Source organism: Pagrus major, chromosome 3 (assembly GCF_040436345.1).
Source record: "Pagrus major chromosome 3, Pma_NU_1.0".
NCBI lineage: Eukaryota > Metazoa > Chordata > Actinopteri > Spariformes > Sparidae > Pagrus > Pagrus major.
In genome coordinates, this window is record NC_133217.1 from 6,987,604 (window position 1) to 7,010,653 (window position 23,050).

Below are 23,050 nucleotides of genomic sequence, written 5' to 3' on the forward strand. Positions count from 1 at the left end.
TGACTTGTTCAACCATGCAGTTGAAAAGGACCGGTTGTTATCACCGAGTTGTAAACGTAGCTTCTGCTCTGTGCTTTCACTGGCTCTGCGGGCGAGATGACTTCCAGATGGTCCGGGGAAAGTGTTTGCCTTAGGTTACTGCAGGCCAGCCTGTCTCTGCCTTTTTCAGCTGAGGGAAAGATAGAGTCGGTGTGTGTGCCTGTGTGTGTGTGTGTGTGTGTGGGTGTGGGTGCAAGCACGCATCACACAGTCCTACTTTTTGCGCACACGCACTCACACAACAGCCAACCAGCTCCTCAAGCACTCAGCTGGCTGGTTCTTGTACGCGACACTCCACTGCTGTCTATGAGAGTGGTTCTCAAAGTGGGGTCCAAGGACCACAAGGGGTACATGAGGACACTCCAAGGGTCCCAAGCAAAAATGAATAAATAAGCTGATTCACTTTAAGTATTTTTGATCACTGGTGTCAACAACTTAGAAGTCCCCATATGAAACCAACGGAGATTTAAAGGAAAGGTTCACATTTTTCAAGACTTTCTATGTCCATGAGTGCGGCAGGGTCCGCCAAGGCCCGTGTGACGCAAATATTTTCATCAGAGGGTGTATGCGTAGGCACTGCGGGGCATCCGCTTACCTTATATTCGATGTGACGGTCTAAGTGGCTTCTTCACCTCAAGAGAAGAAAATGGACACTAAATGTGAAGAGCAACTTTACAAAGATGTCTGTCACTACCTGCATCTTTATGTTTCAGCTTTTCTTTGGAAGGTGATTGTGCTAAGTACAACAAGATGTCGTCATTTTGATTTGATTCATGATCCATGCAAGGGACAAGTATGTAGACTCCTGTCCATACTGGCTGTAAGGAGAGCCCCTCATAATTACCTCTGCCGAGAAAGTTTTCACTCACGTCCATGTTTGTTGGTTGGTTGGTTTGTCAGCAGGAACACACAAAAACTAGTGTATGGATTTCCACAAAACTTAGATGGAGGATGGGTCTCAGCCCAGAATAGAGCCCATTAACTTTTGGTGTGGATCCCGATAAAGGGACATATCCAGCAATTTACAGTCTTCCCAGAAATATAAATCAAGTGGCAATCTTCCAAAGTTAAGTTGAGTTATTTTTTCTATTACACGACTATTCTTTTTCTATACACAACTTTCCAGAAAGTCAGTGAAATAAATATACAAATTAAAATCAGAAGTTGGGCCCACCGAGATAATCAGCTGGTGGAGATTATTCTTCAGTAAGGTGCCATGAAGCCCATTGCAGAAGAAGAGGCCATAATGTAAAGAGTGCCAGTCAAACATCACACTATTGAAAAGAAAATATGGTGTCAATGTTAGTTTCATGTATTAGTTTCCTGATTGCTTTGGATGGATTGAATGTTTTCATCTCTTCGGGGGACATTTGGTCAAGATTAAAAACTTAGCAATGCAAACTAACTGTCGAACTCAGAATGCTGAAGCTGCACTTCAACTTTGGCTGAACTACAGGATGCATTTCTGGGCTGAATGAGGAAAGTGGATTTAGTCCCCTATCGCCTACTTAGGAATTAAATTGGGAAGAGATTTCCGGAGAAGTCACCTTGACCGGTGATGCATTTAATATAGGCTACATATGGGCATTTGAGACTTAAAAAAAAATGTGAACCCATCCTTTAATTCTTCACTAATATGTGATGACACACACTCTCTGGATAAGAAACCTCAGAGGCAGCTAATCTCCCTGTGAGCCCACGACGTGAAAAAGCTTCGGGAGCCAGTGGCACAGTAGAAAACACTTCGACTTGACCTGACCCTGCGTTTTCCAACCTGTTTTAGGACGCATACAGATGCTGGCTGCTGCCCAGTCGCCTCCTCCTCCTCCTCCTCCTCAGCAGCGCCTCAGTCCCGCCCACCGCCACCTGGCTCTGCTGCGCACCGCCGACTGGAGGCAGAGCGCCGCTACTCCTCTTCCCCACGCCAACGGAGAAGCAGAAAACAAGGAGCACCGTGACCGAGGGTGTGTGCGTGAATTCTCACATTCAAGAAGCGATTTCTACAACACAGAGCGACTCTACGTTTAAAGGATTTTTTTGAGGAAAAGAGCGACAGACGGACAGAGAACCAGACGGGTGCCCCGCGCACTGCTGCATCCTCCTTCCTCTCCATCTCTTGTGTCATCTCTCCTCCTGCTCTGCCTCTGCGCTTTTTTTTTACAACACTCCCGGCTCTCCCATCCCGAATATCCCCCCAGTGACTTACCACTTATTGCGAGCCGTGAGCTGCCCTTCTTCTTTTGTCGGAGTTTGAACCACATTTCCGAGCTGCTGGAAGTACACCGCCAGAGCCCCTGAGAGCTGGCCGGACTCTGTAGCTTTCGTCTTCCCGATACGAGCGGATCACCGAGGGGACCTTGCGCGGAGTCAAAGGGACTGGAAATTATTTAGCCCTCTCACATCAACGTACCGCATGGTGGGAATTTCTGCCTCTTTTCAGTGTAAGTGGCCTCTCTCCTGCTCTATTTTCCACAATTACGCATTGGCTTGGAGTGTTTTGTGACCTTATATAGACATGTGTGCGCCAAATGAAGGGAAAAATATCACGAAAAGGCTGCTGAGCGTTAGAGAATTTGACATTTATGGTTTGTGTTTTGTTTTTTACGCAGAAAGAAAAATAGACGTGGGGCGATTTGTGTAAAAACAGACCACGCATAGAGCCAACAATCACGTTGTTGCTTGAAATATTTCTGTTTGTGTTATTTTCTTATTGTTTGACGAGGCAAACGTATCAGACGAGCGAGCAATGCGTGCGTGTGTGCTGTGCGTAATAGTGAATGTTGTGGTTCAAACACGTTTCATTTCTAATAGATCTGAGGCTGAGCAGTGAAAATTGATTTCCTTTTTTTTTTTTCTTTTTTTTTTTGCATTAATGAATTTACAGTTATTAAAGAAAGGGAATGGAGTTTGAGATCGAGTATTGATCCACAACCCAAATTAAGAGCGTTTCCGTATTCGGATCTTCAGTAAATGTCTAATTTTTGTGTAATCAGAAGTACAATAAGCTGCCCACAAATAAATGTAATTGTTTAAATGGTGAAGTTGCAGCAGAAAAAGCAGAAATCATTTCACGAGCGTGAGTCCAGGGTGCAGAGTTGTTTTCGGGCAACAGGCAACTTCAGTTCATGGATCAAGTTCTCCCTCCCGATCCGTCGAGACCATTTTTCTAGAAGCGAAGCAGCCTTCCCTTGAAAGACACTCAGATTTAGTTTATGTCGAGGAGAGCACGGCATACAATGTGCCACAGAGGGCTGAGAGCATGCAGGTTTTTAAATTAAAAAAATCATATAACACCAAGTCAGTGAAGTCCGCTCAGATCATCCCTGAATGAGGACAAATGTTGACTAATTTCTAATATTTTGTCTTAAATCAGTCTGCTCTGCGCTGAGAATCTGTGGTTGTTGATGTTTGCAGTTTTGCTGGAAAGATTTTTTTATTTTTTTGGATGCAGCGTCTTTGCCATCCCTCAGTGTTCAGCGCACAGCCTCTCCTCCTTCTCCCTCTCCTCTCTTTGCATTTCCACAGTTTTCATTTGAAAACATCCTCCGGAGCTCTGTCACAACTGTCAAACGCATCTTCCCAAATCCATGTGAAGTTTCCATCTCTTCCACCCGCTGCGACTTTGTCATCGAAAAGCGCAAAAAGAAAAAAAAAGAAAACCTGCATTTTTTTTTTTTTTTTTTTTTTTTTAATTGAGTGGCGTAGGATTGAAATTAAAGGGTTTAGGACTATATTTTACTCCGGTGGGGATCTTTTTGCCCCGACTGGGAAAAGCGCAGACGTGCGGGTTGCAGGGAGGGAGGCTGCTGGGGCCGCAACCTTCTGTTGATGCTGCCCGACTGTTCTCACGGCTCGGATTAGAGAGGGAGGAAAATATCTCCTGGAAACCCACAGGGCTTTGGACATTTTTTACGCATGCCGAATGGTCCCATGCGAAGCTTTGTCGGCATCCAAGAGAGTGATTGTTAACTCCTCTCAAAGGCTTGGATGTAGGAAGAAAAAAAGGAGAGTTGTTTATGGACATTTTGCATTGATGTATGCTGTGAATATCAAGAAGAAAGCAGAGAATATCAGCATTTCAGAATGAGGAAGTCCTGCTCCTCCTGCTGTGATTTTTTTTTGAAGTTATCATTATATTTACTGCAGTGGTCATCCTGTCTGAATTGGTTACCCTGGCTGTCGTTTATTGTGTCATCTGTTGTTGTTTTTTTCCCATTCTTGAACCACTGGGACTTCCATTAAAGTAGTGACTTGACTGAAAAGACCATTACCTGGAGTGTGTGTGTTTACAGAGATAAAGAGAGGGAGACAGAGAGGAGGGAGGCAGAGAAGGAGTAAATGAAAGGTAAACAAAGCTGGTGATGAGGGGAGAGTAAATGATAAGTGCTGTTTGCAGGTTATCACTGTGTTTGTGTGTGTGTGTGTGTGTGTGTGTGTGGACACGCACGCTGTATAAACAGGCTTGTATTAGCTGCTAACTCTCTGCGGTCCAGGCTCTGCTGCAGCATCAGCTAGCTCTTCTCGGGGCCATCTGCCCAGCCACCAGCCTGCCTCACACCTGTTCTCCCTCTCCCTCCCCCTCCCCCACCAGCTCTCAGGCTATAGGGTCAAATGCATCAGACCGCTGCTCACAGACACGGACGTGGCCTTGCAAAAATGATGGCAACCATTTTATTCTCGCCTTCACACACACACACACAAACACTCACACACCCCTGGCTGGCAGGTTGAGAAAGTGATGCATGTGTCGACAGCAGCGTGGCGTGCCAGTGACACACTCACACACTCTCGCTGTTAGATTGATTATTTGCATTCTCTTACCACAGATGATAGCTTTCTAATGGTTTACATCCAAACACAGCTTTCAGATCACAGCCTCAATTCAACAATGAATTACTGTTATTTCAAAGGGGAAAAACACTGATTCCTCCTTCAGCACAGCGTCACGTCGAGGCTCCGGCGCTGTGATGTAATTACAAAGAGCTCCTTTTAAGTGTGACACACAGACGTTGGACGCGGTCCAAGTTTGCTATACGGTGAATAAGTGATGATGACTCAACAGAGTTAATACGCCAGCTACATCATGAAGCCCCCTTGTGTATTTCTGTCTCAGCTGTTCGGCTCGACTTTCTCAGAGCTACACGTCGATATAAATGCTCTCTGACCGAAGGAAATAGTGGGTATTGGATGATGCTGCAGTAAGATTTTATGATGCATCACGTGTGTTGCTTCATTTTGTTTTAACTGAGCCAATTTCTTGAATGTCGGTGGCGCTAAATGATCAGTTAGATGTTCTGTCTTTTAGATTCTAGTCTGCAGAACACTGGCTGCACTATAAATGCTATAAATGCTGTATGTATGTTTAAGAGTTGGAGAGTTTTGGGGTGTTTGTTTGCCGTATTATTCAGTTCTTGTCTTGGAGTTTGGAGGGGTTTTTTTTGCTCTGTCACTGGAGGAAAAACAAGAAAAACGTACAATAATCATCGTTCTTTGGATTTTGTTTTAAAACGTAATAACCTCCAGAGCTGGAATGACGATCGAAAGAAATGAAAAGTCAACTTTTTTGATAACCGATGCATCATTTCAGTCATTTTTCAAGCAAAAATACAAAACATTTGCTAGTTTCAGGTTAATTAATGTGAGGATTTGCTGCCTTTCTCTGTCATTTATGAGTAATTTAAAGGTCGTCATCTGTGACTCTGGGAAACCGTGATGAGCATTCTTGAAAATGTTTTGTTATTTTTTCAGACTAAATGATTAATTGATTAATCAATAATCAACCCTCAGTTTCAGTTGCTTAAATGAGAATAAAGATGAGGACGCTGGAGTGTTTTGAAGTAGGCACAGGTTGTATTTGAAGCCCTGCAATCAGAGGGCAAATGTCAGCAGTGGAATTGGATACTAAAACCACTGATCCGTGCACTCCTTCAAGATGTATAGATCTGTTCTGATTATTCAGAGCTGTCTCTTACCAAGTCCCAGAGTGAATTATAGATAGAATCTGTGTGTGTGTGTGTGTGTGTGTGCGTGTGTGTGCGTGAAGGCACCTCCACACACACACACTTGCCCTTGTAGATCGATAGGCCCATTGATGGTTATCAGCGAGAGGGCAGTTCTCTTCACTGCTTATTGAATTTCATCACCCATGAAAGAGCAGCAGTGGCATAAAAGGAGTTGCATGTATGTGTGCGTGCGTGTGCTTGTGCAAGGTTGTGTATGTGAGTGCGAGTGTGCTCTCACAAAAGCAAGAGGTCTTTGTTTTATTGTAGTCGTGAGTTGGCCTTTACGGGGGGCTTATTTAATGTCAAAGTCAACAGTGAGCACTACAAACTGATTTTATTGGCCTTGTTCGTGTTTTTACGCCAGATAACATGAGACTTACAGGGCGAGTGAAGAAGAGGCCAACAGGGCAGAGTGTGACGATTCATTCTTCAGAGGTTTTTACACTTGGAGACATTTAGGAAGCAAAGAGGAGATCGTGTTTATAATAGATCGGGTCCTGAAAATGATGCAATCTGACTCCTTCTTCTTCTTCTTCTTCTTCTTTGTCCTTTTCTCAACTGTTGCAAAATAGCAGTTAAAGACTGACAGCTGGAAAATGTAGTTTTTAGACAGCTCACTGTATCTACATCATAGTTCCTGGACTAAAACATGCTGATAGACGTGTGCAGGACAACATAAACACACACATACACTCTCTCTCTCTCTCACACACACACACACACAGTCGTCTGTATATAGACTGGGATTGAGTTGCTAATTAACTTCACTTTCTCAAACTGTATCGCACACAGACAGGCTGCCACACACACACGCAGAATCTCTCTCTTAGGCTCCTTCTCATGATGTCTTTCCCCTTCTCTCTCTCTCTCTCGCTCTCTCTCTCCCACTGTTTATTTTCCTGCCTCCATCTGGAGTCGCCTGATATTGTAATCGCCCTAATGCACATTGCCTTCCCTTCACACACACACACACACACACACACACACACACACACACACACACACACACACACACACACACACACACACACACACATTCGTACAATGTGCCATCCTGACAAGCCCCCTTTTCTTATTCCAAAAGATAAGCCACTGGGTGTGATTCTGTGACTGTGTGTGTGAGTGTGAGCGCACACATAGGTGTCTATGGAGGATGTCTGAGGAATACAAAAGGACACACACAAAAGTGTGTGTCTCCCTGCGCTCTGCCAAAGGTAACGGTATTGAATAGGCACTTCTTAGCGATGTGGCGCGGCGATAATGTGGCCGAGTGAAGATGTTACCCCTTATCACTCACCTCCTCGATATTCACCTGTCAGCCAATTTACATTTTAAAAATTAGACAGTGGAAGGGGAAGTGGTGGAAGAGGAAGTGTGTGTGTGTGTGTGTGTGTGTGTGTATTGTGTGTGTTTGTGCGTGCTTTTTCATGTCTTTTGTGACATGAAAGGGAGACGTGTGTGGGCACATGTGGAAGGAGATCACCGCACTGCCATCTCTAATAGCTTTGTTTTGTGATTCAGGAAAGGTTTGGGATGTTGGCAGGGTGCGCACACACACACACACACACACACACACACACACAGACACACAGACACACACACAAGCTCTCACACAACAGACAGGTTTGATTGATGGCGAGTATGAGCTGTGAAACTGTGCGATTAGGAGCCCTTTTTTTTCCTCCCCAGTTCACGAGAGGACGATTGTTGAAGAATAGACCGGCTTGCTTCGCTACCAGTCCATAAAACCTGGCCATAAAAGTCATTTTTTGTCCCTGTGTGTGCGTGTGTGTGTGTGTGAGAGAGAGAGAGAGAGAGAGAGAGAGAGAGAGAGAGAGAGAGGTTGGAGGGGTGGGCGCAGACAGACAGCTCTTAAAACAAACAAACAGGCAGGCAGAAAATCAGACAAATTGACAAAGAAAGAGACAAAGAGAGAGGAACTAGAAAGAGGGAGAGCGAGGGTGGGGAGAAGCCTCACCTCAGTCCTGTCATGCTTTAGCGGTTTTAATCACCTAAATCGAGGTTGCTTCCTCCATAAAAATCCGACATTGTTAACGTTAAACCTCCATGAGCATGTGAAAATAATTCTCTTTCCTCCCTTTTGATACTTTTTTTGAAAACAGGACATAATTTACGATCACCATCCCTGCTTATCAGCTCGGATACCCCCGATGTTTGATTTACAGCTCGGTTCGCTCTCATTAATTTTGATGTATGGATTTGGACGGTACACTTTATGAAAAGGGCAGCCGCTGGAGTGGAGCCCCAGCTAGCCTGGTAAAAAGAAGTGTAATTAAGATCAGCAGACAGGGCGAGAGAGAGAGAGAGAGAGAGAGAGAAAGAGAAAGAGAGGAGAGCCAATCAATAGATGCAGACAGTGGACCCTCTGTTTTTTTTCCCCTCTGAGTATTGACGTGTTCAGTCAATTACAGCCAGAGAGAGAACAAGAAGACGAGGAGGAGGAGAGTGTGTGCTCAGATATGTGTGTCAGAACATGGGTGTAAGTGTGAGTGGGTGCAAACAGCCAACACACATCTGCGTTTCTTTAATATTCATAATAAAATACAGTCGACAACTGCAGGGCGGACACATCCACTGTCATTTTTAGGACTTCTAGTCGCCCGAGCCTTTTATCTACCATCGGCAGACACAACTAAATCATTGTTTCCTCCCTTTTGCTGGTTAAAATCACACCACTGCAGCCAAATAATGAGGCCCTTTTCTTTTGTGGGCTTGAATTTGACTTGCATGATGGGTATTGTAGGAAGAGAGGGCTTCCAGCTGTTGTCAGTTAGTGTCACAGACAAACAGGGAGGTGGGACAATGGGACGACGGCCGCTCGCTCCGTCCGATTGTCTTGTTGTCAAACCGACAGCAGGTGCCTCGGATGATAAACGCAGAGTGTCAATTATTTCGAGGAAGGGCCATTTTGGAAATTGGTGCAAAGAGAGAGCGGGAGAGGAGACAGTGGGGGTTACATAAAGAAGTGGAAGGAGCTGGTCCATTTTCCCCGAAATGGGGCCGAGTAACAGCCTCATTTTGTTTAACTTACAGTGCATCCTGTCCGCAGCATCTCCTCCTCACATCCCCAACCTTCAATAGCCAGGATTGTCGCTAGCCACCCCGCTAAGTGTTTGAATGCCCGCAGTCGATACAGTCTTTGCCGGGGAAGAAATTACACTCTCATTTTACCTCAACAAAAATTATATTTGATGGCATTTTTCACCTCCCCGAAAAAAAGATTATGTTCAGAATAATCACACTGAGTGGGTTTTTCTTTCTTAAAGGGGATAAAAAAGTCTTGGTTTTCTGGCTTGAAAATGGTGGTTAAGTAAAAAAAAAAAAAAAAGAGGTGGGTTGAGTGAGGATTAGGTGTGAGGCTGTGTGTCGATGAATAGAGAGAGATCTCAAGAGCTGCCTATCCTCAGATAGTAACAGATAGAAAACCTTAGAACATGGAGAGACAATCTATCTATCTATCTATCTATCTATCTATCTATCTATCTATCTATCTATCTGTGTCTGTACTGTCATCTGATATACATTCATGACCCCAGCTGCTCTTATGGATTTGCGATTGACAGCCCTTTCATCAAAGCATCTGTTCTTCCCCTCTGTCGTACTCTCACCATATGGACATGTCATCCTCAGCTGCGCGTTTCATAGTAGCTAAGATGATGTGTCTCCATGGCAACCAAACTCCACTTTTAGAAATATGATATGAGTTATGTTTTTCGGCCCGCGTGTGCGCGGACATCTACACACACACCGGCGTCTGTATTGCAATGTACCTTGACATTTATAGTGTTTCATATCGAGTCAGTCGGCGTGATGGTGGATCTGTATGGACTTGATACCGCCGGGCCGCCTTCTGAAGTTTTATGGCTCTTACAGTGTGCGGACGTGTTTGTCTTCTCTACACGATAAAGCCATTTGTGGAAGAATCTGAGCTTCTTCCAGGATTTAAACAGCTCCAGATTGCGGCGAAACTCTTTAGTCCTGGTAAAACTGCGAGACGGCTCAGAGCGCAGGAGGGAGAAGGGCTCTCACGGAGCAATAAAAATCCAGGAGAGAGCATAAATCCATCTACCCTTGTAAGGTCCGAAATTTTTTTGCAGATGTTTCAAGATGTTTGGCCCTAGTGACGGTAATTTCTTGCCCATCTGTCTTCTCTCCTCCCCCTATGTCTCTTTATCAACATCTGGTTTTCGGTGCGGCAGGGAAACAAGTATCCTTTATAAGCCAAGGGTTCCCAGTTCCCCCTCTGCTTGTGCTATTAACTTAGCCTCAACTACTGCTCTCTCTCTGTGCACACATATTCACATGTGCTAACCATTAGAAAGTCATACCATTCAGAAAATGTAATAACTTTCAGTTAGAGGGGGAGATAAAGTATTTTGGCTTTTTCTTTTTTCGTTCTCTCTTCACTTTTTCCATAACTGCAAAGAATTTGGAGTCCTGTTTTTTATGCCTCCCCTGTGAGAGGACAAATTACTGCCTAGTTGTTAGTTTGAGGATGCTTTAGCGAGAGCATTTGAGTGGGACCCTTGGGTCCCTGTCTGCACCTCTACTACCCATTTAGGAGTGAAGAGCGTAAAGCTGCTACTCGAAGGCTCAGAGATGTATCGTGTCATTTCGCTTGTAGGAAGAAGACATGTTTATTTGGGAGCGAATGCACTGAAACATTCTGCTGCACACTTTAGCAGCGCAGCAAAACTATGATCTTAATTTGCTGTTTCCTCTTTGGCAATATTAAATTGTCCACATAATAATTCACAGCTGCGCAGGGATCGCGTATTGTGGTGCAGCTGCAACTTTATGTTTGCGAATTTAACCGTCTCACACACACACAGAGAGAGCTGAACTACACATCTATAAACAGACACACAGGTGTGCACTCACCGGATCGCTCTCTCACAGACAGTAAGAAGTTGAATATGCAGACAAAGACACACGGCTCAGCACCATATGGCGGGGTTGTCAATCTAAAATGAAGGCATGCCGAGCTTTGCCATGTCAGGCGGTGTACAATGGTTCCTGATGAGTTTTTGATACACACCGAGCTCCCAAATACTCATTTTCGCCTCTGTTTCTTCTATGCACGAGCACAACATACGCACACTCATTCCATCACATGCCCTTGTCCTACTTTTTGTCATTTCACCGCTTAACAAGAGCATGCTGAGCTCATTGTTGCTGCCAATTATCTTCTATTAAACCGATGTTGTTCCTGTAACACAACACAGTCTCACAGAATTTTTGTGAAATGAACATTAACGGTAAAGTGCAGCATGAAAACACTTTTTGAGACCACAGCATGGAACATTTTTACCAGTTCGTCAGAGTGAAAGGTTTCTCTAAACATCGACTTTAAAGGTGCACTACGTAGTTTTTGGGAAGAAATTTTAATCAGAAGAGAAAAATGTCTTTTTTATGACTAAACAAACTAAATAAACAAACTCTCTTCAATTTCATGACTGAATAAACAAACTGACCTTGAAGGACAACACAATTTCATACTGTTTCACTTTGTTTATATTTGGCGGACCCTGCCACCTTTCTATAAGATAAATATTTGTCAGTTTGCATTATTACCTCATTAATATTGTAAACATTCAAATTCTGAGTTCGAATTTCTTCTCTAAAACTACACAGCGCCCCTTTAAGTGAATAGAGCTTTGGTTAAGGCCAGATTTGCAATAAAAAACAAGTCAGAGACTAAAAAACTGGGCAACTATAAAAAGGGTTTTCTTGTTGTTATACCAAAATACTTTGCAGAAAATGTTTGTTGGCAGACCTGCATCAGTTCTTAAGCTGCATCACATGCACTGGCTCTCTATTTGGATATAACAAATCTTTGGTTTTGCCACTTTGCCCAAGGCTACAAGACACAATCACACAAACACATGTACCCACACACGACAGATGCCCCTAACTGCCAAAGACACTAATGCATTAGTCGTGCACTGCCCGGGGCTTTTGGCTGGTGGGACAATAACAAGACTAAGTCACCAGCTGATCAAGGGTGGAGGACACGCACACACACACACACACACACACACACACACTGGTGCAAGCATATGTGTGTGTTTATCCTGATCCCATGTTTGTTTACCATTACCATATAAAAGGGATTACACTTGTAGCTAAATCGTGATCAGTTGTTTTTAATAATTTAACGCCCTGCCACACATTTACCTGCTTTCATTCAACTCCTCTTTTTTAATCTAAAGTGTTGTGTCAGTAGTTGAAGTGGTTTTGGTGCAACAGAAATCATCTCTCTGCAGGTAATAGTGTGTTGAGATGAGGGTTGAGTCGGGTGTTTGCTGCTTTTGTGTCTTTGGGACCTCTGTTTGCTCACTGTGTGCGTGAGCATGTCGAGGGCGGGTGGTGTCTTCATGTGGAATTGATTGCAAAGGATTAGATTGTGATTACAGGAGGGGGTGGGGAGCAGAAAGTAGAGACTGGTGATAAAGGAAGGCGATCGGGGGGGACGAGACGAGAGGTGTAGTGAGGTGAAAGCAAGGTGACGAAATGGGAAGGAGATGAAGATTTGTTTCAGAATATGATATCCATCATGCAGAGGGTGCTGCTCGAATGAAATTTGGATACAAACATTTGCAAATATTGATTGAATTAAGGGCACAGGCGCTCAGCTAGACCAGTGGGAAATGGGACTTTTGGAATAAAAGCCAGGTTATTAAGCAGGGTGAGTGAGGTCTGTGTGTCTGATGTAAGCCTGTTCGCCTGTGCCAGTTGGAGAACAAGACCCTGAGACAGAGAGAAAAGCAAGCGGCGCACATCTGCGAGTGACTCTTCAAACCACTGCAGACTGACGCCAGAAGCCACAGAGTCGAGCAACAGAGGGAGATGGAGGTAGAGACTGACAAAAGAAAGATAGAGATACGAGACGTTAAACAACATTTATGAGTTTCCAAATTGCCGAGCTTCAGCTTTCAGACCTCTAATGTGTTTTCGAGATCCTCCGTCTCTCTTTTAGACAGCCGCTAATGTTAAACTGCCTCCGCGCTGGAGGCTTTTCAGCATTTGAGGAAAAATAACATGTGAAATCAGTCAACCTATATTTAACTAGTCCATGTCAAGGAGTTCACACAACAAGTCTTAACCACAGCTACATGCAAGCCGCAGTATATCTATATATAGCTGCTGTACTGTAATAGAAAATTATAGTGCAACTGGGAATTAAGAGGTTGGGGAAAATGCTGTATTCACAGTATATGGAAGAAAGCTTGTAAAATGTGACACAGCCTGCAGCTAAAATAACTTCTTGCTTTTCAGATGATTGCCAGTGTGAGGCTGTCTTATTTCACGAAGATGGATAGAGAGGCTAACGCTTGTTTTTTTATATGTGAGCGAAGACAAAACAGCTCCTGCGTTTGGGGGGAGGGGAGCAATTTTAAATGTATTGCTTCTTCCTCATTTGAAACATGCCAGTGTTTTCATTCATACCCTGCAAATGAAATCAGGATCTGGAATATTAATGTGACGGTGTGAGAAAATGAAATTCAGGAATTTGCAGAACAGTATCTTACTGTAGTTTTTTAGAAGCGACGATATAGCACACAAGTAATGCCTCCCCCACAGGCACATTTGTAAGCACAGATGGATGTACAACTACAAATTCATGCACACATTCACATCCGCACTCTGACATCCCTCTATCCCCCTAAAACCATCAATTTTTATGCTGTTGAGTGCTAGGAAAGGTTGTACAGTCTCTCTCTAGTGCCTGTGAGCAGCAGTAATGGTGCACTTGTGTCAGAGGAAGAGGCGAGGACACAGCGTTTCATTTTACCAGCCAGACACAGTCTGGTTCAGTGCAAGACAAGGAGATCTGCAACAATTAGTCAACTAATTAGTTAAAGAAAAAAATCACCTTTTTGTTCGTTTTCTTCGTGTTTTATAGGTTCACAGTTCATGTAAAAGATCTTGAAAGTCCTCTCTCCCACAGAAAACACTGCTCCTGAAACGCCTCGTCAGTAGTCCCACCTTTAACTCTGTGACTAAGTGACATCACACCACGTCACCATGTCACACATTTGATTAATTAATGCCTAGCTACTAGTTTGGCACGTTAGAATTGATTTAGCACAGCTGCTCTGTTGTTGTTAGCGGTGCTGGCTCAGGCATGTGTGAGCTGACAAATCAGAGCAGACTGTGTATTCAGGAGGCGTGGCCTAAAAGAGACTGAAACAGAGAGTTTCAGACAGAGGGGGAATGAAGTGCTGCAGCACTGGACAGTATGAGAAGACTAATGTGTTTTTTGAGCACTTAAGCATGTAAACCTATTCTAGTAGTAACCCAGAATAAAATTATGAACCTGAAAATAAACATAATATGTCTCATTGGCAGAGGATGCTGTTTTCAGCCTTTCAAAGATGGAGATTTCCTGACATTTAAAGACATCAACTAGGATTTTTCACAATTTTCTGACATTTTATAGACTAAACGATTAATTGACGAATCTAGAAAATAATTGGCAGATTAATCAATAGTGAAATAATTGTGAGTGACAGCCTGAAGACAGGTGAAAACCATTTGTTAATGAGAAAAGAGAAGTCGTACTTGGTAATCTTAATGTGTTAGTGAGTTGAGTTATTGGTCACTGTAACTGGCAACAAAACAGTTCTTTCCTTGAACAACTGCAGTCATACTGGCCAATAACTTTCCTGTTTCCTCTGTGTTTTATCTTTCTTTCCTTTCCGCTGTAATTGTCTCTTTTTCTTTCACTCTCTGTTTCTCTCTCCGTCATTCCAGCGAAGACAGCAGCTGAAAAAGTGCTGAAAACAAGCCCCGTCACACTCTCTTGTCTCTGCACTGCTTGTGTATATGTGTAAAATTTGTACGTGCATATGTGTGCACATACGTGTGTTCATATGTACTTTGACAGTTGGGAGAGCATATCTGCTCCACCTGTTGTCATGGAAACAGTGGGCACCGTGTATGTGTTTCCCTAGAGACCCCCAAAATAGAGCCGGGAGCAGGTCTGGTCAGGAGGACCTGGGTCACGTTTAGACCTCTTTCTAGCCTAATTCACTTTTCCCACTTTGTTATGTTTGTCTCAGTTAGTAGTTCACAGACCGCACACCCAAGGCAGGAGACAGGACGGTAGGGTCAACGGCTCCACCGCCACTTCCCTGCTCGCCCCTCCCTCATCCATCAACTATTCTCCATCTGCCTTTTATCCCACAGTCGCTGTTCTAACTTTAATTACCCGAAAACAAGCAAAAACATCCTGGTAGTATAACATGTTTGCACGCTTGTGATAGTTTCATGGGAACAAGAACAGTGCAAAATTATCTGTCACACACACACAATCACTGTCCCCCTCACACACATCCTGACCCCGACCAGCCAACCATCCCCACCCTTCTCTTCTCCCTCGCTCCGTGGGTTTGCATCCTCTGCTCAGGCTCCCATCCTCTCCCCCCCCTCCCAGATTCCTTCTGGTTCCCTTTCTGGTTCCTGACCAGCGGGGCTATCTCTGGATGGCCGGCGGTTCCTCTCATTCTGCCGGCCCATTGTGTGGTGACTTGGGCTGGGCCCTGGGCCCCGGGGGCCGGGAGTGGAGCCAGGAATGGTCTGGTTCCTGTTGCTGTACAAGTTAAAGAAATTGTGGCACCGTTTCCATTAGTGCATCGTAACTGCTGTGAAACTGATTTTTAGAGCTATTTTTATGGAAACAGTTACATCCATGGAAGTCACTCGTGTTTTGGAGAACCATGGCTTTGATAAGGAGAATTGGATGGTTTAATTGGATGGCTTGGGTGTTATAAAATAAACTTAATAATAATGCAATTTGTTCCACAGCTGTTGCAGGACAAATCTGTGTTTCACGTGTAGAAAATGCAGCCTAGAAGCAAATGGGTTTCCTAAAAGGGACGGGAGGTAGTAGGAAAGAGACTGACTGACTGAAGCAGTTACATTTACATGTGAATCTTATAGGAGAGGATTAGAGCCACTGAACATGTTTAACTTTTTTTCAGAATTCTGGCTTTAGCCTAGAAAAACATAGAGTCAGAATTTTGAATAATATTGACAAGATAATGCCATTGTCAAAAATAAAGGTACTGCTGCACAGGAAGTCATCCATAATGCTTTCTGAACACATTTCAACTCTTTAAAAATAACTCCTCTTCTTGAACACTTACAAATTTGGACAGCAGCACTTTTTTGGGATCATTTGGTACCATATAGCCTAACGCTGACTTCATCAGCAGCCAAGCAGCAATACCCATCCTCAGCTGAGTCATTTTCTCTTCCCCACCCTTAAGAATCACTTGTACAGTAACGCACCCTCATTATCTTTGTCATTGAGCCGACAATCAGATGAAAACACACACTACATGTCTGCTTGTATGTACACATAATTCATCGCGCTCTCAAAGCCACGACCGTCATACCTTGTGGCAGCTCAGTCCACCCTGATCCCTGTGAGTTTCTCCCTGTCTCGCTCACTGTGCTGTGTTGCATGGAGCGCTACACTAGCTAGTGCACTCGGTTAATTATGACTGCCGTGCCGGGCTGTCACAGTGATTCACTATGGAAAGAGAGAGAGAGAGAGGAAGAGAGGGGAAGGAGAGAGAGTTGGCAGGTGTACAGATGTATCGTTAGCGCCACCCAGTGATGCAGAGAGCAGAGAGTCGCAACTCCTCCTCAAGAAAGACTTGAAGGGGAGTTTATTTTGACAAACTGTAAGTCATTCTGTCGGTATCGCTGCCCATTTTTCTTCCCGCTTCTCCCCTTGTTTTTTTTTTTTGCTCTTCTCAAACCTCTCCTCTCTTCCCTCCGTCTCCTATCTCCAGCTCAATCTTTCAACACACCGGCGCTCCCTTTTTCTCGCCTACTTGCTCTTTATTTTTCCTCCCTGTCGCCACTTCTCTCGCCGGTGTCAGTTGTGCCGTCTCGCACGCTGTTGCGACAAATCAAGTGCCCCATTCATCTCGTGTCATCTCTGTTACAGAGAGCTGGAAACGTGCACTTTCTCCTCCACTCTCCTCTGTCTCCGCTGACAGCCACCTCTCCACTTTATCATCGGCGAGCAGATCAGATCGGAACTGGGCCAAGTAACTCAGTGGTGGATGAATGGAAGGTGGCCGTGGGTGAGGATTTATAGGGCTGGCTGAAAAGAAATGGGGTAATGCCCTATTGTGATCATATGGTTTATTTGCTGTAGCTCCTTGAGGCACAGTGAGACGTGCATTGAAATTACAGCTCCCTAGAGTCTGTGTGAAAAGGGGTTACTGGATGTGTTGGGGAGCTGTGCATAAGGACATCTGATCATGTGACCGTAATCTGCAGCTATTTTGTGCCTTCAGGTGAGAAAAACAAAAATGGCTTCTGCTCAACCATTAACAACTCTTACAGCAGTTAAGCGAGCGGCTCGGTAGCGAGCAGCTGAGATTGGAAGAATTCAGCAACCCATCCACCCACACACACACACACACACACACACACACACACACACACACACACACACTCCCATGCGCAGGGGCCGCACACATGCATGCACCCAAAGCAAAAAAGTCATTTGTTCTACCTCATTAGCATGTATTGTGGCGAGCGGGCGTAACACACTGAAAGGTGAAATGGGTCCGCCATGAATAGCACACCAGTCGGCAGAGGAGAGGAGAGGAAAAGGAGGAGGGAGGAGAGCGGAGGGGGGAGGGAGGGGAGGGAGGAGAGTGTCCAGATGGCTGGGGACCTGCCGCACACACAGGGAGTCTCTCGCTCGCTTTTTTACTCCGCTGATTGCACCGTTTCGACTACACTCGCTTTCACTTGCTCTCCTTCTGCAGCTCCCCCCTTTTTTTCCTTGTTTTTTTCGCACTTCCATCAACACACACACACACACACACACACACACAAAGGCCGAGTCCATATGTAACCTCCCTTCCTCCAGAGTTGTTGTTCACATGCAGCCATCGTGCACACACACACACTCTCAAAGGCAATATGTGACCAGGAGGCAGAGTGCAGTTGAGTGCAGCCCAGTGGAGCGCCTGTTGTGGCCCATTGCGCTTCTTTCCTCCTCTCCTCCTTCACGTCTCTTTTAACCTCCACATCCCTTTCCTTCCTTTAATCCATCCGTTGACCTTCCTTCTCTTATAGGTGTCTCCTTTTTCCTCCTCTCTTCCTCTCTACTCCATCTTCTCCATAAATAATGCATTTACTGAAGGGAGACGAGGTTGTTAACACACCCTTAATTAATGGCTTGCTCGGACTGGAGTTTGTTAGATGCACTCAGTGTCCAGCATAAAGTCTGACACGTTTTGGACAGATTTCACAAAGCGTCCTCCTTCAGTTTGATGACTGGGGTATGACTGCGTTTGATATGCAGTATTGAGACTGTGTTTCTGGCGGGTTACATCAGATTGCACTAAAGCTGAGGCCATCTTCGGTCGATCCTTTGACTGCAAAAGAGGAGAGAGGAAGAGTACTGACGCTCGCCCTGATGTTCCCTCTTCCTTTTCTCTCAGCATTGTGTAGCCCTGCCAGAATATCTGTTCATTTATCTTCCCATCTGTGTATGTCTGTATATCAGTCTGCCAGTCTGTCACTGACTCTCTCTCTTCCTCTCATCCTTCTTCTCTTGATTCTGTCCCCCCCACCCCTCCATCCTCCTCTACACTTTTGCCTCTTTTTCCAGTGTCTCTCTCAGACTGTCTTCCCTGAGTGTCTGGTGGAGAATCGCTAATGGTCTCCACTGGGGTGTAAACTGTGTGGGGGTCTGTGCACACACACACACATACCCACACATCAATTTTAGACAGCACACAAGCAGGGGTTAGTGGGCAAAGAAGACAGGGAAGGGAATAGAGGGGAAGGAGGCAGACATGTCTGGGTGTGTGGTGATGTGGTGTCCAAACACAACCCTGTATTTACATCCGTTTGCATCTCCTCTTTTTGCACATAGCTTGCTTCCCTTCTCTCTGTGCCATTAAGCCTACACATGCCGAGCGGCCAGAGGCTGTCTCATGGGACTTCAGTGTGTGTGTCTCACTCCATCACCCCCACTATTCAAGTCCACCTCATTGACTCATCATTGAGTGGGCCCTCCAAAGCTCTATTGAGTTTATCAAGTCTTCCACAAAAAAGTCACTCCCATTCTTTCTTATTGAAGCCAGTTTAACCCCCCCCCCCCCCCCCTCCGCCTTTATACACACACACACACACACATTGGCTGACACACACAGGATGGCTCCGTCCCACACAAAACAGCCTCGGCGCTCCATTGAAATCCCCTTAGCAAAACGTTTTCTCCTCATCAGCATTGTGCGGCTATTCAGTTTGTTAATGCGCCTGTACGAAGAAAGCCTTTTAGTCGCCTGTTTTGAATTTAAGCACATATATTAACCCATATGTTGAGAATGACTCCTTAACAGCCTGAAAAGGAGTTGACGGTGGCGCTGGTGGTGTTGGTGGTGGTGGTGGTGGTGGTGGTGGTGGTGGAGGGGTGGGGGGGGTGTTAGGTCGCAGGAGAGGAGACGAGGATGCAGCGCGCTTACTTTAAGCCGGAGCTGCTGCTGCAGCTTCTTGACGAGTTGACTTGTTTAATACTTGAATAAAGTAAGCCCTTGATGCTCATTCACAGACACGCTCGCGCACAGAGAGAGTCATTTAACACAGCACGCCTCATATCCCATACAATTCTAAATGTGGCACTTGCGATGCGAGCGCCTCCGTATGTATTTGTCCCTTTTTAACAAAAGTGTTCAAATGGCAGGGAATGCCATTATAACAAACAGGTGGAATTACAGGCATTACAAAAAAACGCAGCCCGATGCAAACAATCATCGCTATTTGGACGGGGAGTTTTGCTAAGCTTTTGTTGCCATCGGTTGGATTATGTGTTTGCGGCGAGCCGCTCACTAAAGTATTTGTTTGGCTGCCTGCGTCTGTCTCTCTGTTATTACATGTTTTTTTGTTGCGGACGAGATGGTGAAAGTGGGACTGATTCCAGGCAATCTGGGACAGAGGAGTGAGAACAATTCACTTGAAAAGAGGCTTCAGCAGCATCCGCTTCCACACAAAAATGATTTCATTGGTGCCGTGAGCCAATGAGTCCTTATCAGGTGAAAACCGACTGATCACCTAGTTTGACTGGCCCTGGCTGGTTAGCATGGCGGGCCTTCCTGGCACCAGGGCTGAAAGTGATCGATAGCAGATCTCTGATTACAATAACTGGAAGATATGAAGTTAAGCTCCCAACTGCTGCTTATTGAATAAACTAAATCCTTCGTATCAATGTCTGTTTATGAAAGGAAATATGAGCTTAAAGAGAGAGCGTACGTGTATGTGAATGGGAGTAATTTTCAGGGGCCACGGGTCTCGAGGGAGCTGGTGGAGCTATCGCTGTTGTTTATGAGCGCACACACACACACACACACACACACACACACACACACACACACATATTTTCACTCTCATCTGTCTCTCTCCGTGTCTTATTATATTACTTTATCCCTTTCTCTCTCTCCTCCATTACTGGCATTTTAAGCAGCTCACTAGGGAGTATGAGGCTTGTTGGCAATAATGTTAAGATGCTTTGTCTCTCATCCTCACTGTTGTGGGCGCACACACACACACGCAAACACACACACGTACACACAAAAGGGAGGTAAACGCAGTTTAAAGGAGGTTCAGGGGAATCTTCGGTGCCTTTTGTTTCGTCTTCCACCTTCCCGAACATGAGACGCGGTGCATGAGACTGTGCGAATGCGTGTGCCTGTGTGGGTGCGCATGTGTGCAGATGCCTGCAAGCTGACAGGGAGTGAAAGCCCAGACATATGTTAATCAGATGTTGTGATGATGGCAGAGCAGAAGGAGAGAGCGAGGGAGGGAGAGAGAGAGACAGAGAGAGCACTGGAGGGAGGAACGAGGGGTGAAAAGAAATGAAGAAGAGCTTTTAAAAGACAGAGCGAGAGAGGGGGAAAAAAGGAGCTGCAGTGGCAGAGGAGGAGAGGGATGTGGAAGGGGGAAAAAACGAGGAGGAGAAAAGAGAAAATGACAGGAAGTGGTGCAGCGATTCATTTCCTAACTGCAAGAACCACTGCTGAGAATCGATCCAATCCATTAGTTTAACTGGATGGACCTACACTTTAAGTTTTAGGTCACTAAACAAAAATGAGAAATGTCTCCATCAGGTACTGGATACATTATCCATACACAAAGAAATTTCTCTTTTCTATTTTCAGATTTTAGTGCGGCTTTAGTGTCGCTACCCTGTTTTAGCCTCGTAGCAACATCTGATTTCTGTATCACATAAATGAAACAAGTGTAGTGCTGTGGGAAATAATTTGATATTAAAGCTGCTATAATCATTATCCTTATATTATATCAGGACAACTTGTAACGTGAACGGGGACGCTTGTTGAGAATTATGACCAATTCTCCCTTTAGCATGACAGAGCGTATTCTTTTTAGCATCTTTCAGCACATTGTTATGGTTTTATGGTCTCAACTTTACAATTCTGGTCCACTCTCACTGCTCTCATCAATGCTGTTTCCAGCTGCAGCTGTTTTCAGAGAACAAGCTCTAATACACTGAACACTTACAGCCCAGACCCACAAGTCAGACAGGCAGTGTTAGCGGCTATTTAGCTGCTAAATAGTAGCCAGAAATACAAAACAGAGCTCAAACGATAGTATATATTGGACCTACAATCATCAGGTGGACACAAACACAATCTACAGTATTACATTTTATAATTATTTTCAAATGATAAAACAACAAGAAGAAGGAGGAGAAGGAGAGCGCTGGAAAGGAGGAGAGATGTGGGGCACTTCTTCTCTGGAGAGTTCAGAGGGGGGCAGAGAGGCAGCAGACGGCTGCTCCAAATGGATTTTCCTTGTTTGTAATGAGGCTACTTCTTCTGCCGCCGCCAGAGCATGTGGTGTTTTTCGGGGGCTTGGATGGAGAGAAGAATGGAGAGGCACGACGAGGATGAGTGGCGAAAATTTGTAGAAGTGGTAAAGAGAGAGCAGGATGCGGTTGCCAGAGGGAGGCAGGGGGTTGATGGTGAGAGAAACAATCAGTTATTGCAGGTAGTGGTGGCCGGCGAGAGGGAGAAGAAATAAATGGAGCGAGGAATAGGAAGAGCGGGGAGACTTGTGATTGAAAATATTACAGCTGTTGTGTTGCAGAGGAGGAAAGTGATAGCTTGGTGGTGTTCCAAAACTCAAGCTGTTAAACTGTGATGCAGGGATACAAATATTAAGATGAATTGAACTGCATCTGGAAAAGTAACATATTTCTTCAATGAGCCAAATCACATGTGAACAAAAAAACGACATGGTGTATAGCGCTTGTGTCTTTCCTTGGCCTTCGTTTCAAACGGTGGTTCGGCGGGTTTAAATGAGAAACATATGAGAGAGAGGTTCACCCGAAGGCAAAACTCTGGTAAAGACAGTGACCTGTTTTAGCTTCTCTTTGATGTGAATTCCACGGTTCTGAACTCATATTACCTTCCCACTTCTCTTCTCCTCCTCCTCTTTATTTTCCTCTCTGCTCCCCTCTCATTTAAACCGCTGTTGTCACTCCATCTCTCTCTCTGTATTGGTTTTTCGCTCTTTTGTTCTCACTCTTGTCTGAAGAGGAAGACTGTGTAATATGGCTGAGATGGAGCAACGTTTTTTCTTCTGTTCCCTCTACCTTACATTCAGTCATTCGTTACGTTGTTAGTCGTCTGTCTTTCTGGTTTTCCTCGATCGTGATAGATCTCGAAGGCATCCACGAGCACATTTTCCGGGTGAATCGTAGAGATTGTGTTATTTAATGTCCTTTTGCTTGTTTCCGAACTTCACATAACGTCACTGACTAGCAGATCCACGCAACATGAACATCACTTCACTTCATGGCAACGTGACTTATAGCTATGGGCATGGCAGACGAGAAGCTTGTGCCAAAAGAGAAATATATTTGATGCAATATTGTGTTTTAAAGGTGCAATATGTAAGAATTGGCCACCTGTCAAATTCATAAGAGT

The 23,050-nt window shown here is 44.8% G+C and overlaps 1 protein-coding gene across 1 annotated transcript in view; it reads left to right on the forward strand.

Annotated features, from left to right (window-relative positions):
• Positions 1-1,982: 1,982 nt before the first annotated feature.
• The window catches only part of runx1t1 (RUNX1 partner transcriptional co-repressor 1), a 59,032-nt gene continuing 37,964 nt past the window's right edge, over positions 1,983-23,050 (forward strand). The window contains exon 1 of the mRNA XM_073463150.1: positions 1,983-2,480. Coding sequence (XP_073319251.1) covers positions 2,453-2,480 — 28 coding nt within the window. The 5' untranslated portion in view covers positions 1,983-2,452. The remainder of the gene's footprint in view (positions 2,481-23,050) is intronic.